The sequence below is a fragment of the Alosa sapidissima genome, chromosome 11 (genome assembly GCF_018492685.1).
Source record: "Alosa sapidissima isolate fAloSap1 chromosome 11, fAloSap1.pri, whole genome shotgun sequence".
In the NCBI taxonomy this organism is placed as follows: Eukaryota; Metazoa; Chordata; class Actinopteri; order Clupeiformes; family Clupeidae; genus Alosa; species Alosa sapidissima.
The window spans coordinates 32,730,113-32,746,812 of NC_055967.1; the positions used below are offsets into that span (position 1 = coordinate 32,730,113).

At 41.6% G+C, this 16,700-nt stretch overlaps 1 protein-coding gene across 2 annotated transcripts; it reads right to left on the bottom strand.

The window, feature by feature from the left end:
* Positions 1 to 125: 125 nt before the first annotated feature.
* fkbp4 (FKBP prolyl isomerase 4) lies at positions 126 to 16,509 on the bottom strand. 2 transcript variants are annotated; one of them, XM_042109878.1, is made up of 10 exons: positions 16,071 to 16,509; positions 14,471 to 14,615; positions 13,968 to 14,110; positions 13,378 to 13,498; positions 12,878 to 13,034; positions 9,685 to 9,775; positions 9,495 to 9,578; positions 7,588 to 7,773; positions 6,604 to 6,855; positions 126 to 1,519 (listed from the first exon to the last, which is right to left on the bottom strand). In XM_042109878.1, the coding sequence occupies exons 1-10, from the start codon at positions 16,158 to 16,160 to the stop codon at positions 1,427 to 1,429; spliced, it is 1,362 nt and encodes a 453-aa protein (XP_041965812.1). In that variant the 5' UTR covers positions 16,161 to 16,509; the 3' UTR covers positions 126 to 1,426. The 2 variants fall into 2 exon arrangements, with proteins under 2 accessions (XP_041965812.1, XP_041965813.1); XM_042109879.1 differs by having other exon boundaries at positions 6,616 to 6,855; positions 16,071 to 16,508.
* Between the last annotated feature and the right edge of the window lie 191 nt (positions 16,510 to 16,700).

Genomic DNA, 16,700 nt, shown 5'->3' on the forward strand with positions numbered 1-16,700 from the left:
TTCCCTACAGGGGAAGCAATATGTACAGTGCACATTATAGGAATGTGAGGTCTGACATATCAATAGCCAAGGTCAAGGCTGTGTCACACACATCGAATATACAAACCCAAAACAGAGGCAGCAGGTGGAAGTTTTATCCTTTATTCACCATCAGTGACACATTAAGTTTCTGTGACATCAGAACATCTGGGGAGGCGAGTCTGCCCAAGGGACACACACACCCCAATATCTCTTCTCCTACGACGCTAACCGCTAACAACGCTATGCAAGGCTAACTGTTCGGCTCTCCATGGGGGTGAGTCTGCGCTTAAGAACAGAGAGAGAGAGAGAGAGAGAGAGAGAGAGAGAGAGAGAGAGAGAGAGAGAGAGAGAGAGAGAGAGAGAGAGATACATTTGGTAATTGCATTGGAAGGATAAATTCATTCCCAATTCCCTGGAGTTGTCCAGTTTTGATAGTTTGTCTGTTTTTGTCATTAGATTAACATTTACAGTCTCATGATTAAGATTACAATTGACACTGAAGGTAAAAAAAAAGCAAAACAAAGCAAAGCAAAGCAAAGCAAACAAACAAAAAAGAACTCCGGTCAAACCAATTAGAATTCAGAACATATCTATACATTGCAAAAGAGGACGAATGAAAACAAAACAAAAAAAATACACCAACAGAGAAAACATGTCATGTCACCCCAGCAGTGTCCTCAGAAGCTCTGATTACATTTTCAGAATCGCTCTTCTCTCCTCACACACTCAACCCCCCATTTTCTCCTCTCACAACAAACACACATTTACAGAGAGCAGTAGGGACCCTCAGCACCCTGAAAGTTCCCACATAGTGCCTTACATCTCAGGAATTAGACAGTGTGTGAGTGTGTGTGTGTGTGTGTGTGTGTGTGTGTGTGTGTGTGTGTGGGGTGATGGTATGAGGGGTGCATTGTTGATCAAATGGCTTCAGCAAAGGAACATGTGACCTTCCAAATGAGCAAGAATGCAAGCATGCATGCGCATGTTTAGTGCATTATGGGAAGAGGTTAGGCAGGAAGGGGGCGGAGGGGAGTGGAGTGGCAGCATCCCCTCCAGCTGTCAGTCAGGAGGAAGTTAACCAATCATATGTGAGGACAGTGGTCTAGGAGAGTGATGGGCAGTGCAGTAGGAGTGCCGTCTTTGGGACTAATCACCTTTTCATCCTTGAAAGCCTTCAAGCAGACACACGCCAGCTAGCTGCCTTTCTATACACACACACACACACAGCAAGATGACAGAGCTGGTACAGTACTGTCCATTGCAGCGATAAGACGCCTCAAAGCAGATACAAAACAAAACAAAAAATAACGATAAAAATAAAGACAGTACTGATCTTCAAACGCACTCACTGTCTTCCTCAGACACACAGACATGGACACACACACACACAGAGTCAGACACGCACTCATGCTGCAGTTTGCTCCTGTGCTCCATTCTCCTCCACATCCATTGCATCTCCGTCTCCGTTCTCCTTCGCCTTCACCGGAGCGGATTCCCTCTGTTCAAACACACAAACAGCAGCTTTACAACTCAGCACATAGCTGACCTTTGGGGAATACTGGCATTAGGCAACAGTTGCCTGACTGAAAACAGTTCAGCTTTGAAAGATTCTTTAAGTAGACTGCAGGCCAGGACCAATGCTGAACCCTGGATTATTTTAACGTAACTCATTTAGCGTGATAAAACACTACTGAATCATATGTTTGACATACTGAAAGGCCTATAGATATATAGATGTTTTGGTGAAGAGAAACCGTATCATTTGAGACCATAAGACATATGAAAGTACATTAAGTAACAGATAACGGCAGCAGAGGTGTCCTGTTATATGGAATTAATGTCCAAGTCCATTAATTCTGTATAACGGGACATCTCGAAGGCCGTTATCCTGCTTATCACCCAGTTGCTCCTATAGGCAATCATGCCTTTATAGCACACAAAGGAAACAAGCGGTTCCGTTTAAAAAGAAGCCGACTTCTTTAGTTTGTTGTACAACTTTCTTTGGCCCTAACAGTGATAGCGGTGGACAGTTAGCTTGTTTACAGTTGATTCCATTGTTGAGAAGCCTGCTTCCAGGCTCAACCGTCGTCCTACTATGGTTGTTATATTCATAAGCATTGATATGGAACGGTGATTAAACTTTTTTTTTTTTACCAAATCTACTACATAGGTGTCCCGTTATTTGGAATTAATAGCCACCCAACCGGCCAATCAGGAAAGAGTATTTCTTCTCTCCGGGTGAACATGAGTTAAAGCTGCAGTATAGAGTTTCGGTATGACAGCCTATTTATGACTTAAATATAAAGTAATAAAATTACTTTATATTTATGTAATATTTAGTAATAATTCTTATTTAGGCAACTGAAGAACAGATTAGAAGATATTGGTATCAGAAATCATAAAATATTACTGATTCACGCCCCCCAGGTATTGATTCGAATGGCATTATACATGTGGAAAGGTCTGAAAATGTTTTCTGCAGGTAACATACAATACTACTACCATAGATCAAGCTGCTTCATGCAATAGCATGACTTATGCTTATAGTTCTATTCCAACGTTGATTTCTACCCAACGTATAGTAAACAAATTTAAAACTAGAAACCTAACTAATATTCTTTCCATACCTCAGCATATTCCTCAAAAACCAGAGGCATTTTCAGCTAACATGGGCTTACTAGGTGCACTTACTACCAAAACCTTTGCAATCAATGATTTTATCAGTGAAAAAAAATTGGATTTTCTGTTTCTTGTTGAAACCTGGCTGACTTCAGACAGCGAAGCTGTTCTTGTTGAAACCTGTCCCCCAAATTATAATTTCTTCCACTCAATTAGACAGGGCAAACGAGGGGGTGGAATTGCCTCCATTCTCTCAAACAAATATAGCTGCACTAGAGTCAACTTTGGCGAATTCACTTCCTTGGAGTATATTGCCCTCACTCTGAAAGCTGACCCAGCTGTACTTCTATTGACCTTATACCGCCCTCCTAAACTATGGACTGGCTTTCTCGACCAGTTTTCTGAACTTATGTCGCTCATCATCACTAGCTATGATCGGATAATTGTACAGTATATGCTTCCGTTGGGAAACATCATAAGTCAGCATAATGTTAACTTCCACAGCTACGCAGATGATACCCAATTGTATATTTCTGTGGAGCCAACTAACCCAGATGGCCTTTGCTCCCTCACTGCATGCCTAACCTCCATTAATCAGTGGATGAGCAAAAATATTTTGAAACTAAATGATGACAAAACAGAGCTACTTTTGGTTGGACCAAAACCAAAGCGAGACATTGTTCTTAGTAATCTGGGGAACTTGGCGCACCAGGTCAAACCAAAAGTAACAAGCCTAGGTGTCATCTTAGATGCAGAGTTAAGTTTTAAGCCTCATATCAGTAAAGTTACTCAGACAGCCTATTTCCACCTGAGAAACATTGCCAAAGTGCGGCCCTTTTTAACTCAACAAGATGCAGAAAAACTATTCACGCCTTTATCACTAGCAGGTTAGACTACTGCAAAGCACTTTTCACTGGTCTTCCCAAAAAACATCTAAAGAAATTGGCAGTCATACAGAACTCTGCGGCTAGACTTTTAACTAAGACTAAGAAGAGAGAACACATCACCCCTGTGTTGGCTGAACTGCACTTGTTTCCTATAGAATTGATTTTAAGGTTATGTTAATTACTTACAAAGCTCTAAATGGCATAGCACCTTCATATATCTGAGCTTTTAATATCTTATCAACCACAAAGGAAACTTAGATCATCCAATTCTAATCTTTTAATTGTACCCAAAGTGCTCCACAAGCAAAGTGGAGAAGCTGCTTTTATCCATTATGCCCCAAAACTATGGAACACCCTGCCTCTGTACATCAAGCAGGCGAGTTCAGTAAATATTTTTAAAAAAGATCTGAAAACATACCTGTAGAGGAAAGCCTTTAGTTAACTCATCTTATCCTGTAGACTACTTTTTCAGATTATTCTACATCTGTTGCCATTGGAGGGCGCAGCCAGCCAGAAGTGTTACTGAATGTTACTGAAAACGAATGAGTGAATAGTGGCAAGAGGCAAGCCGACAAGGGCCCGACGGTAATTGTAAAGCAATTTACAAAAAAAAAAAAATCACTGAACAAAAATGCTGATGAAAATTTAACTAAAAATGTGGAGAATGCATATTGGCACAGGCTGGCAGCAGAACAGTTGCTTGGCTGGCCACCTCCGAGAGAGCGAGAGAAAAAAAGATGCACATTTAAAAGGGTCTAAATTCCAGCGCGGGTATTGCGAATAAATTATTACTTAGTATTGATCATAATAATAAAAGTCCCGCAAATCTAGCCATCATAATGCGAGAAATTCCTACACATTTTACAGCGCTGTCTGACGTTAATATAATAATGGAGCGGCCTGATTGCGGGACTATTGACGGACCAACTCTGACTTCAATTGAACCCCATGCAGAGACACACACACACACGCGCGCGCATGACCACTTTGGGGGTGCCTCTCTCTCGTTGCTCGCTCTGTCAGCAGGATTTGTCACCGCTGAAGTCAAATTATAGCCTATAGGTGCTTCTACATCAACCGCTATCGACAGGAAAGGAAAACAAACGTTTAGTGATCAGGAACCGTCAGGAATTTTGCAAACACAGAAGCATGACCGCCTATAACGCGAGAGAACATGGATGACTTCTCCATTTGACGTTTTAATCGATTGCGGACGTGGACAGCTACAGACACGGAGCGCACAGTAGGCCTACTTTCACTTTCTGTGCATAGGCTATTCATTATGTGAAAGATAATTAGTAGCAAAACAGCGATCAAATATTACATAGCAGTGAGTTTTGTTTTCAAATGTTTTCATGCATGTCTAGATAACGGGTGAGGAATGTTTAGGAGACTCGTAAATCCTCAAATTTAGGCTGCGCAAAGCACAGCACCTTTATTTGGCCATGGCTTGTATTCGAGTCAGCTATATAGTCCTTTATTTCTTGCGTTTTATTGTGAGACATAGGCCTACTTTTCGTTTGGAGCGGCATGGGTAGGCCATCAAAAGCAGATGTTCAATTTGAGATTTAATTTACGTTTGGACTGTTTGATTATATTGCTAAATATCGGGACTGATGACCACTGAAATCTGTGGGGTATTTAATGGCTCACTATTAAGTTTCATGTAGTGCCAGGATTTCGATTGCCATCCACTTAATGCGAGATAACGTATCCGCGCTTTCATTCATTCATAGAACGTGTGCTGTGCTGCAAGGGAAACCTTATTCCGTATAGCCAAAGAGGTCTAAGATGTAGTTATTTTTTTGAATTATGCATGATTTACTTTTTTATAAAATTCATAGGCTGATGCCTGGTAGCAACAATTGTGTTTAAATGTAGGTTATTGCTTCAGCCTCTAGCTCAGAAGGGGGCGACATGCGACTGGTAGCTTGAGAGCAATGAGAGCAACGTGTTGGAGACTCATGGTGTAGGACAATTACTTTTCATTGCCAACAATACCAACCAACAATATAAAATATTAAGAAGAGCTGAGTTAAATTGACACAAAATTATACTGGCTTTTATTTGTCCAAATCTGAGGCCCGGCTATAAATAGAATCCCGGCCATAATTTGACGATTTAGGTATGCACGTGTGTTTCAGGCATAGTGTAAGCACTAATCTCTGACTGAAAGTGCACAGGTCTTGTGCATTTGAGAGCGCTCTCTCGCGGCTGTAGACATAATGTTTCACGTAGGGTTCATGTCAGTTAATATAAATTAACATTTAAAAACATGTTCAATTATATATTTTTTTCATATATAAGTCGCACCTGACTATAAGTCGCAGGACCAGCCAAACTATGAAAAAAAGTGTGACTTATAGTCCGGAAAATACGGTAATAGTATTTCTGATATGTTGCTGATTGGATCATAAACGGCCACAGCATCAAAGGGGAATGAATGACTGACTCTTCTCTAATAACTGTGTTACATGTTATTTTCTATATTTCTGATATGTTGCTGATTGGATCATAAACGGCCACAGCAATGAAGAAAAGTGACTATTATTGTGTTACATGCTCCAAATGTAAAGCACTTTGAGCTGCATTCTGTGTATGAAAGGTGCTATACAAATAAAGCTTATTAGTATTATTATTATTATTATTATTATTATTATAATATAAAAAAAAAAAGTTAATCCGTATTCCTCTTATCTGCTCAAAAGGCTTCTATCGCATGACAGTAGACAATCAGCATGTAAGTACATCAGTCTTGGTTTCGCTACGTGCAGGGAAAAGACCCTACCCTGAAGCTAGGAGCTAGGAGCTAAAATAGTTATAGAAAATGCAGTTAGAGGAACTGCCTACGTCAATGACCTATGCTTAGCTATGCTAAAAGTGGGTGCTTCAGACCGAGTTACTGCACACACAGAGACGAGAAGGTTATGTATGATCTTATCTAACTCTGAAGGAAGCAGAAAGCTAATTTCCCAAAATTATGGCATATTGCTTTAAAAAATTCTAGGAACTGCAAAAAGCCCCTCCAGTGTGATGTCATGCAAAAAACGTATTGACATCAAGACTTGCACCTGACCTCATCGCTCACCTTGGCGTCCCTCTCTGCGAACTTCTGGAACATCCCAGCATACAGGCGCTTGTCTTTCTCGTGCTGCTCCTTCATGTGCTTCTGGCACACCTGCACCTGGGCCTTGGCCGCCCGGTTGGCGGGGTAGAGCTGAGTGACGCGTGTGAAGTCGTCCCGGGCGCGCTCAAATTCCTTCAAGCCAAACAGCGCCTCCCCGTGGCGGAAGAGGGCCTTCTCATTGTTCGCATCCAACTCCAGAGCCTGAGGAGGGAACAGCAGGTTCAACATTAATACCTTTTAAACAAAGATTGATTCGATTTGACTCAACTCCATTGGGAGGATAGTCAGGGGTAAAAAAGATCTGCCCAGGGGGTGGGTCAGGGGTAAAAATTACATGGAGACTACCCCTGACCCACCCCCTGGGCAGATCTTTTTGAGTTAGCACCCTTGAAGGGCAGTGTATTTAAAACCCCACTTCTCCTTCTCAGACCACAGTAGAGGAAACATTGGGTCAGTTTGCGTTGGACTAAAATACCACCTCAGCAGGGTGCCTCACTTGAGAACAAGGTATCAAGAATCATTCAACACTCTCATTCCTACTACGACGGCCCTGTAATGGCTGTTTCCGAAGGCAGCATTGATGAATTATTGTATTTGAAAATACAACTGAGCGTCAACACATTAACAAGCACCCAACCTTACTCTTCCTTCGCCTCTCACTGTATGGAGGATGGCGTCATCTTACACTGCCTCAAATGTCTTACACTCCTGCAAAGTGCCTTGAAGTGTAACAGTAAGCACAGGAGTTGGTCAGTGATCGTACCACATGTCGGAGAGTGAGTGCGTGTGTGTGTCTAATGCCAGGGGTAACTGTGTGTGCCTGTGTGTTCTCCAGGGCGAGTGTATACTCAGACCAGCAGTTCTCCAGTTCTTCAGAGTGTATGTAAGGGAATGTATCTGTGTGTGTGTGTGTGTGTGTGTGTGTGTGTGTACCTTGTCACAGCTCTCCAGGGCCTGGCTGTGCTCGTGCAGCTTCAGGTAGCACATGGCCAGGTTGAGGTGAGCAGCCAACAGCAACGTTTTGGCCTTCTGTTCATCATCCCCCTTCAGAGTGTTTTCATGCTCCAGCCAGGAGATGATACGCTTGTACTGCACAGAGGCCTGTTTGTACTTGCCATCCTACACACACACACACACGCACACGCACACGCACACAAGGCAAAACATTAGACTAATTGTCGCACATGAACAGATTATGTTTATCAAGGTCAGCGTGCAGACAGAACATTTATTCATCTACTGAAAGGTTTCAATCAAGGATCAGAAAGGACAGATGTAAAGCACTTTCACAACACACCAGATAAAACCATTTCCAACATGGCTAATAAGTTTCAGTCTACACTAGGGCTGTAACGATGTGTGTGTGTGAAATGATTTCAATAATTTGGAATAGGATTAGAACATTTGAAAACATTTGAAAACCTGTATAAACTGGACTGATTTGAACACTGAATATGCATACATATAAATTGTATTACAAATTGTAATATACAACATTATATTACAATTGATATAATGTAATATTTTGTATTATACAACATTATATTACAAAATTGTATTACAAATTGTAATATACAACATTATATGCTATTAATATATAATATTAATGATATTTATATATAAAGTACTGATATAAAATGCGAAAATACTGATTTTATGATATTCATGACAGCACATTATAGCCTAAGTACTATTTCTATTACAGCTCTACTCCTTTCTGTCTCCTGCTGCTTCATCTTTTTTTAGCTCTAGTTGAAGCCAGGAAATATTGTAAAGAAAGTAGCTTAGTTGGCTATCTTATGATAGTGTACTGGTTGGACTGTTCAGTTTCCCCATGTGTGTTTAAGTTTCGAGGTAATACTTTTTCTTCTTGGGACAGGCCCTTTTGAGTCTTGGAAAACATCGGTATTGAGATGATCAGTCAACTTGAATGCAAGAGTTTTAAACAAATCTGCACAGCATGCTAATTATGTGAACCGGAAGCACTGCGGGAAACTATTACACAACTCCACTCATGCTGGACTGTTTGGTCTAACTGGCAGTTTGCATTGCTGGCACTGTAGGATGCAGTGTAGAGTTGGATCAATGAATAGTGAGGTCATTGATTTAGCAAAACATAAATGTTCCTCCATTACTTCATTTTTTACTCTCCTGCTCCACTACTGGTTTCCACTGACAAACACACACACACACACACACACACACACACACACACACACACACGATTCGCTGACTGAGACACACAAACACACCCACATATATTCCCGATTTCGTTTTCCTTTCTAAAGCAGAAGTATAGTGAAGCAATGAAGCGTCAAAAATAAGTGTGGTCTTGAACAAAACTCAGTGGGAGTTACTGCCATCTACACATGGTGAAGCCTGAGACCCTGTTTACATGTAGGGAGAACGCATATATTTGCATGCGGTTTGGCCTTTCATTTTAGACGAAAACTGAGGTTTTATCACTGAAAACCATTATTTCTGAAAACTCCGGCCAGTGGAGATTTGGGAAAACTCCATGATTGCATGTAAACAGGGGTAAACAGCGTTTTTCCGTTGTTAGGTGATGTTCCCTCGTTTGTTTGAAATCTCTGATTGGCCACCTGTCTGGTCAACATGTTCGACACCCTTCCCAAGCTGTTAGCGTCGGTGTGAACGGAATTATTTTTAAAAGAAAGGATGAGAAAATATCAGTTTCTCAGAATACCCTGCTACGTATAAACGTGGCCTGAATATACTCACTCATTTAATGAAAAAAATAAACTGACATCCCTTGGCTGGGTCAAGCTTGGGAAAATGTCAATATGCGTGTGTTGCATGTATGTGTGTTTTAGCCTCACCTTAAAGTACTGTGTGCCCTTGTCCTTTACAATGGTGCTTTGTTCCAGCTTCTCATCCGTGTTCATCTCCCATGATTCCTTAGCCTGTGCAATGAGAAAAAGTCATGGGGGGGGCAATCAGGCAACTCCTTCACACCATGACGTGGAATGTTAACATCTATGTGTGTGTGTTAGTGCCTGTGCTTTGTACCTTTTCAAACTTAGTTAGCTTGATTTTATACTGCAGTGTTGCTTCCCCTGGAATGTTGAATTTGGCATTCCCGGTGCTTCCAAAGCCATACCTGAACACACAGGCCATACATTACATCATCTGAGCATACACAATCCATAGAGCACATTACATTCAAACACACATAGTCTTCAGACACTCTTTCAACTGATTGTGACCCAGAGACCACCATTTTGACTTTTGAAGAGAGGAGCGTGAGAGACCACTGCTGAGAGGACCATTGCGGACTCAGACATGTAGTTTAATGGTGGGAATCACTATATCACTGAATGCATGGCAAGGGACCACCTGCAATGTCTTCATGGATCACTGATTGAAAACCCCTGTATCTATCTATCTAGATATCAAGAGTCTGAGTGTGTGTGGGTGTGTACATATTTGAGCATACAATTGAGCGCACTGCATTAGGAGCCAAATTCCATGTGTATACTAACTCACATGGTCAAATAATTCGGATTCCGAACCAATTCTGCTCAGAACCAAAAGAATGATCCCAGGTTGATCACAGGTGCGGATTCATTGTTTTGGAGTGTCCATGCATGTTCCCCAATAGCCGTGAGAACTGCCACAGCGGCAACAACATGGTGCAAGAGAAAACGCCATGTTTTACGCCATCTTCTGGCCTTAAGAAGTAATGTTTTCAGAGTAGATGTATGCGTACCAAAAAATTCAATTCATATCATAATATTAAATGAGTAAATAATACTGCAGTCCAGCAGAACTGCTGGATCTCAATTATATTGTGTAAAAATATTAGAATACTACACTTAATTTGGTAAATTTTCTCTCCCAACTCTAATGCTCACTTGCACATGTTCATCAGCCTGTGGTGTGTATTGCTGGTGTATTCACTTTGCTATAGGTGTAGCACACGTCAGCCTTACAGGTAGGCTACACCAGGCGCGTAACTGAAGCGCTATGTTCGCGGAGCGTAAAATAGTTTTAGAAGACTGGTCTAATTTTTTGGAGCATATGTGCCATTACCACATCTGGTGTAGCCAGTTCCATTGATCACAATGGAAGCTAATTGTTGCAGCAGACTTTCCGCCGACGGAAGGCTTCAGTTATGTGCTTGGTTTAGCCTCCCTGTTAGTGTCTGTAACACATGTTCACCTTAGCATGCATAACATGTCGGCATTAGGGTTGCAAAATTCCGGGAATTTTCAAAGTTGGAAACTTTCCATGGGAATTAATGGGAATATATGGGAATTAACAGGAATTAATGGGAATAAACTGGGAATTTTTAATATGGCAAGTTAGTCTACAACAGGGAACTTAAATGTAGTGGACAAAACCCCATCTTGCAGTCTAATATTAGTTAAAACAACCTGATTTAATACAATTTCAGTCAAATTTCTACCCTGCACATGTGTCAATCACATGCACACAGCAATCGGCATAGGCTGCTAGACATAAAGGAAACCTATGGTGCGTTCATATGCATAGGGAAAAAATGTTCCAACCAATCGGATTTTGTTGTTGAGTGGTGTGGTGTGGTGTGGTGTGGTGTGGTGTGGTGTGGTGTGGTGTGGTGTGGTGTATCTTGGGCAGTTCAGTGTTGCTAGTTTAGCACGCTAGTAAACCATAGGCAGAGAATGGCTTTGTATGCTAAGCTAAGCGAAAATACCAACATACAAATCATATTGCTTATTACAAAACAAAATGTTAATGTTTGTATACGAAACAGTTTGTATGAATTACCCAAAATTCCCAGTTAATTCCCGTAAATTCCCATTAATTCCCATAATTTCCTTTAATTCCATGAAAGTTTCCAATTTGGAATATTTCCAAAATTCCCCAACTTAACTTCCCATGGTAAGTTTCCGGAAAGTTTCCGGGAAATTTACCGGAAATTTTCCGCCCCTTTGCAACCCTAGTCGGCATTAGTGCTGGTTCTGTGTGTCTCTAACAAATGTCAGCATCATTGGCCCCTGTTTTCCACCCGGCGCAAGGTTTATTTTCGTATTTTGCACGTCTCATTTTTAAACAATGCGCCAGGAGGTGTGGCAATGAACAACCTAGGGAGTGGTCTGGCACGTTGTCTAAAAATCGCTATCGTACACTACCTAAAAGGCATTACGCCACTGACCAAGAGAAACCTGGTCAGAAGTCCATGGCGAGTTGTTCATATGTTATTTTAAGAGCGCATTATCAACAGTGATATGGGTGGGTGCACAACGCACCATCCTTCTATCATCCATGAACGTGCACCAGCGCACATCCATGCAAAACATAATTAGAATAAAGATATTACGAAATACATCTCACAGTGAGTAGTTATTCACCATCATTTGCAAATTGGTAATGACGGAGAGGCCAATATGAAGCAAAGCTGAAGACGCACGGTCACGAGATGTAAGCAGCAAGCAAAGCCATTCAAACTTTATTGGGGTAAGTGTTGCTTTTTCCAAGGTAACCCATTGTCAGTCAATAGTGAAAGTAATTAACTGTGCATTTACTGTTTTGACGTTGACTGACACCATGGTGAAGTTAGTTTCACTTTGTCAATGAGTTCAAATAATAGACGAGTGGAAATGCGTGAAGGCTATACTATGCTAGGTTTTAGTAAAGCATGGTTTAGTGGAATAACTGTTCCATACGATCTCGCAAGCAGAATCCTTTAAATGCGCCGCTGACTGTCAAAATACTGATGCATTAAATAAAGTTGTGCGTCGCTCAGTTAAAGGGAATGACGGATGTCATTCTCATTGGTTTAAATGATGTTACGCCCAAAACACACCCATGATCGATTAAAAAACCTAGGAACGCCTTGTTGCACCATCCACCCGACGTTTGATAACGAAAACACTCCCAATGTTTACTGGACATCCTACTAAATTTAAATAAGCTTTTGACTGGTGACCATTCGCTTTAGACGATAGGGCCCATTGTATGTTCTGTGTGTGCAACATGTCACCATTAGGTGTGTGTGTTCAGTGTGTACTTTGGTTTGATGGTGAAGAGTGTGAAGAAGTCTGCTTTGCTACAGCTGTAACATCAGTACATGTTGTGTGTGTGTGTGTGTGTGTGTGTGTGTGTGTGCGTAACACGTCAGCATTAGTAGGTGTTCTGTTGTGTCTATAATACATGTCAGTATTAGTGTGTGATCAGTGCATGTAACACACATGGGTGTTAGTCTATGTTAACTGCGTACTTTGGTTTGACGGTGAGGAGGGCCTCCTCTCCCTGCTCCATGTTCTGCAGGGCCTTCTCCACAGCTGGTGGCAGGTCTAAGCCATCTCCGTCACCCAGATCAAACTTCAGCTCCCGCTCATCAAACACGCGGTCCTCAAACTTACCCTCAATACTCACTGAGAGAGGGAGAGATGGAGAGAGAGGTAGAGAGGGGGAGTGGTGGAGCAGGAGAGGGGAGAGGAGGAGAAAGAGAGGGAGGGAGGGAGGGAGAAAGACAGAGAGAAGGGTAGAAAACCAGTGAGGAGTAGAGGATCAAGAGAGAGAGAGAGGGGGAGGGAAGGAGGGATAGACCAAAAAAACAGAATGATAGAGGGGGGAGAGAGGAGAGATTGGTGGAATAGAAAAGATGGTTACTTCAGCTTCTGCGTGGATGAACATGTATAATGCCTGTTAAGACCCTTTCAGTTTGGGTTTGCTGTAGCTATGGCTTGATCTGTGTGAATGTGAAATAATGTGTACCTTCAACAGCAGCTCCTTCGTTGGGCTTGCTGTACCCTTCTCCTTTTGTCAGGATTCGCCTGATTATTCCTCCATCCTCATCCGGACTGATGTCCTCTCCATGGAACTCAAAGAGCTCCACCTACACACACACACACACACACACACCATAGCAGAGCAAGACTTGATGATTGTTTACATGTATTTAGAACTGACCACTCATGATCAGTTCACCCAAGATGCATTTTAAAAACAAATGTAAACAAGTTATGCACAACTACACATTAGGCCTATGCGTGTTACCTGTCTGGAAAAAAACCTTTATTGCAAATCAACAAATTTCCCCCACATCATCTGACGTTAGGGGGATTCGACTTCATGTAGCCGCCTGCAGCTGTCTTAAGCTGACTGCATAACGTGATTATTTCTGAGATTCTGATACGTTTTCAACCCGGAATTGTGCATACAGTACGCCATGGTTGAAATCACGTTATGCAGTCAGCTTAAGACGGCTGCAGGCGGCTACATGTGGTCGAATCCCCCTCTTGGCTTGGGATGATGCTGATTGGTTGAATGAAGCTGTCAGTCAAGTTGATCTGATTTGCACTCACCTCGAATACAAGTGTGGCATTGGGTGGGATTTTGGGAGGGCTCCCCGCTGCTCCGTACGAGTACTCTGGCTTACAGATGAGCTGGCTTACCTCCCCCACTCGCATGGTGGCCACACCGATATCCCATGCCTTGATCACCTGACCTGCGCAGCAATAAAATCACCATGGTCAGTGCAATCAGAAAAAAGTTAAAAAATTTCAACCATGCACTAAAAATAATTAACTTACCCACAGATAAGTATTTCCCACTCACTCAGTAAGTAGCAGTGACTCAAAAATGAGGTTTGAGCATGAAACGTTCAGTTGCTTAGTTATAAAATTTGACAAGGTGTACATATATTAAGTCATGTTTGCCGTTTTACACCACATGTAAAAGCTACTATATACACAACACATATGCGGTAGATAATGTACAACAGTGGGCTAGCTGGGTATCTATCTCTATAGCTTCATCAAGAGAGTGGGCTGTGTTGTACAGTATGTGTGCAGCGGGAACTGTGTACCTTTGCCAAGCTCAAAGCTGAACTTCTCGCCGCGGTCACGGCTTGAGTCAAACTTGCTGCCGTCCAACAGGGTACCCACATAGTGCACAAACACCTTATCGCCAGTCATGGGGAACTCACTACCAGTCCCCTCCTTCTTCAGCAGCTAGGAGACAGAAACATCAATAGCAATATAATTGACCAATAGTCATAATGGTAATATTATTGAAAAGAGTATGTTAATACATATGTCACCATCATTTGTCATTAAGACTCATGTCAACTGTAGGGTACATCTCAAAATGAATTATATTACAGTGATTTAGTGTAATTTGACAAAAGGTTTAAAAAAATAAACAAAACTTAAAAAATGTGTTTATGTTTATTCGAATTAATTGAATTTGACCATCTATAGAGTGAGATTCTCATCTCCATCGTGCAGGTGTTCTGTGCACCTGCGATCGGTCAATCAAGTCCAACATAGCTCTAGCTAATGGTAACACAATCTAGAACATTCTACCGCCTCAATAATAAATGCGTTCAGCTCCTGAGCATGGGTGATAACTTTTGACAGACACAAACTCTACATAATCGATTACCAAAATGACTGGTTATGTAATTAACGATTTAGAAATTTTCCCAATCATCGTGTCTAGTCTAAATATGGGGCTCATGCATTGGTACTTTCTAGAAAGCCTAGCTGGCGGAGGTTTACACCTACCACTATATGACATTCAATGAGAAACAACGTTAAGATTCAATGGCTAGGATGGATTCTAATGGAGCATTTTTATGTTTCTGTTTGTAGGGAAAACTCCTTGGAAGTCACCCAGGATTGAGCTGGTGATACTGTGTTAATAATTGTCTGCCAGAAAGGTTGCGGTTTCGCTTTGACAAAGAGGGTAACGTCTTGGCTAGCCTGATAACGTTAACATTACCAAATGAATGAAAGACTGGTCACTAGCTAAGCGGCAAATATTAGCTGAATGCACAGGCCACACAAAAACCCTCTCAGAGCATGGTTTGCAAAAACATAATGTTAATCATTACGTTGTAAGTTAGGGTGCAACTGTCAGATAAGCAAGCATTTTTGTTAGCTACGCTAACGTTACATGCCTCAGCATGGATATGGAGTTTATCCAGTTGACTGCCCATTTAACATTGCACCAATACACATTTTTGCTTCACACAACGTTCTGTCAGAATTGCCATTGTCTTTCTATTACAGCCTAATTATAACAAGTTGACGGTCTATGTGTTGTCAGTCTTCGCAGAATGTGCAAAGTTGGACGCCTAGAATGCATTAACGTCAACGTTAGCAGGCTAACTAGTATCAGATAACTAGATAACTGGCCTAGTATCACACCACTTCACATTAAATTGGATTTCATCGTATAATCCAAATAATAGTTATACTTATGTCTTACTGTACAGTGCTGGATTCAATAACGAGATTGACCACGATAAGCTAGATACATTGTAATAAGCTAACACATAACATTACAAAAACATAGCTTGGCTAACACTATCAGTCGGCTGAACTATCCAACGTTATCCAACTTAGCTAGCTAACAGTTAACATTAGTAACGTTATTAGCGCTAGAATGCATTGTTTTAATACCTTTAAGACACCTCCATCCTTCTTGGGAGTTATGTCTTCTCCTTCAATGGGGATAGTCTGTCCTTCGTTTGTAACCTCTTCTGCAGTCATATTTGGTATATTGAGAGCAGTACCACAAAAAACACTGATCAGTGATAGCTAGTGCTAGTCCGAGAGCTAAACGTCTTGTCCTAAAGACGATTCTGGTTGCTGCGCACCTTATTCCCTCCGGTTATGCTATCCTATATTATTGGAAGATTAGCTGGGAAATATACGATTAATGTAACCAGCTCGATAGTTCCTGTTGTCTCTGTACTACAAAGATGAAGAACACTTGTGTTGTTCCTACAAGCTTGCGCTAGCGCACGTTGTCAAGTGTTCTGCTTGCTTGACAGTAAGAGGGTTGCTAACTGAAGCGCACGCCAGAGACGCTGCAGACCAGCAGTACTTAGCGGATGGGGAGGAAGGGCACCGAACTTTCCAGAGAAGCCCAGGAGGGGAGCGAGTATCTAGATTCTAGAAATTCTCTGGTACCACCTCGGATACAGGATTTTCGAGACACCCTCAAGAATGTTGCAGTTTACAAGAAAATCCAAGATACGTATTTAAGATACAATATTTTTTTGTTTAATACGAAATTATTCTACATGT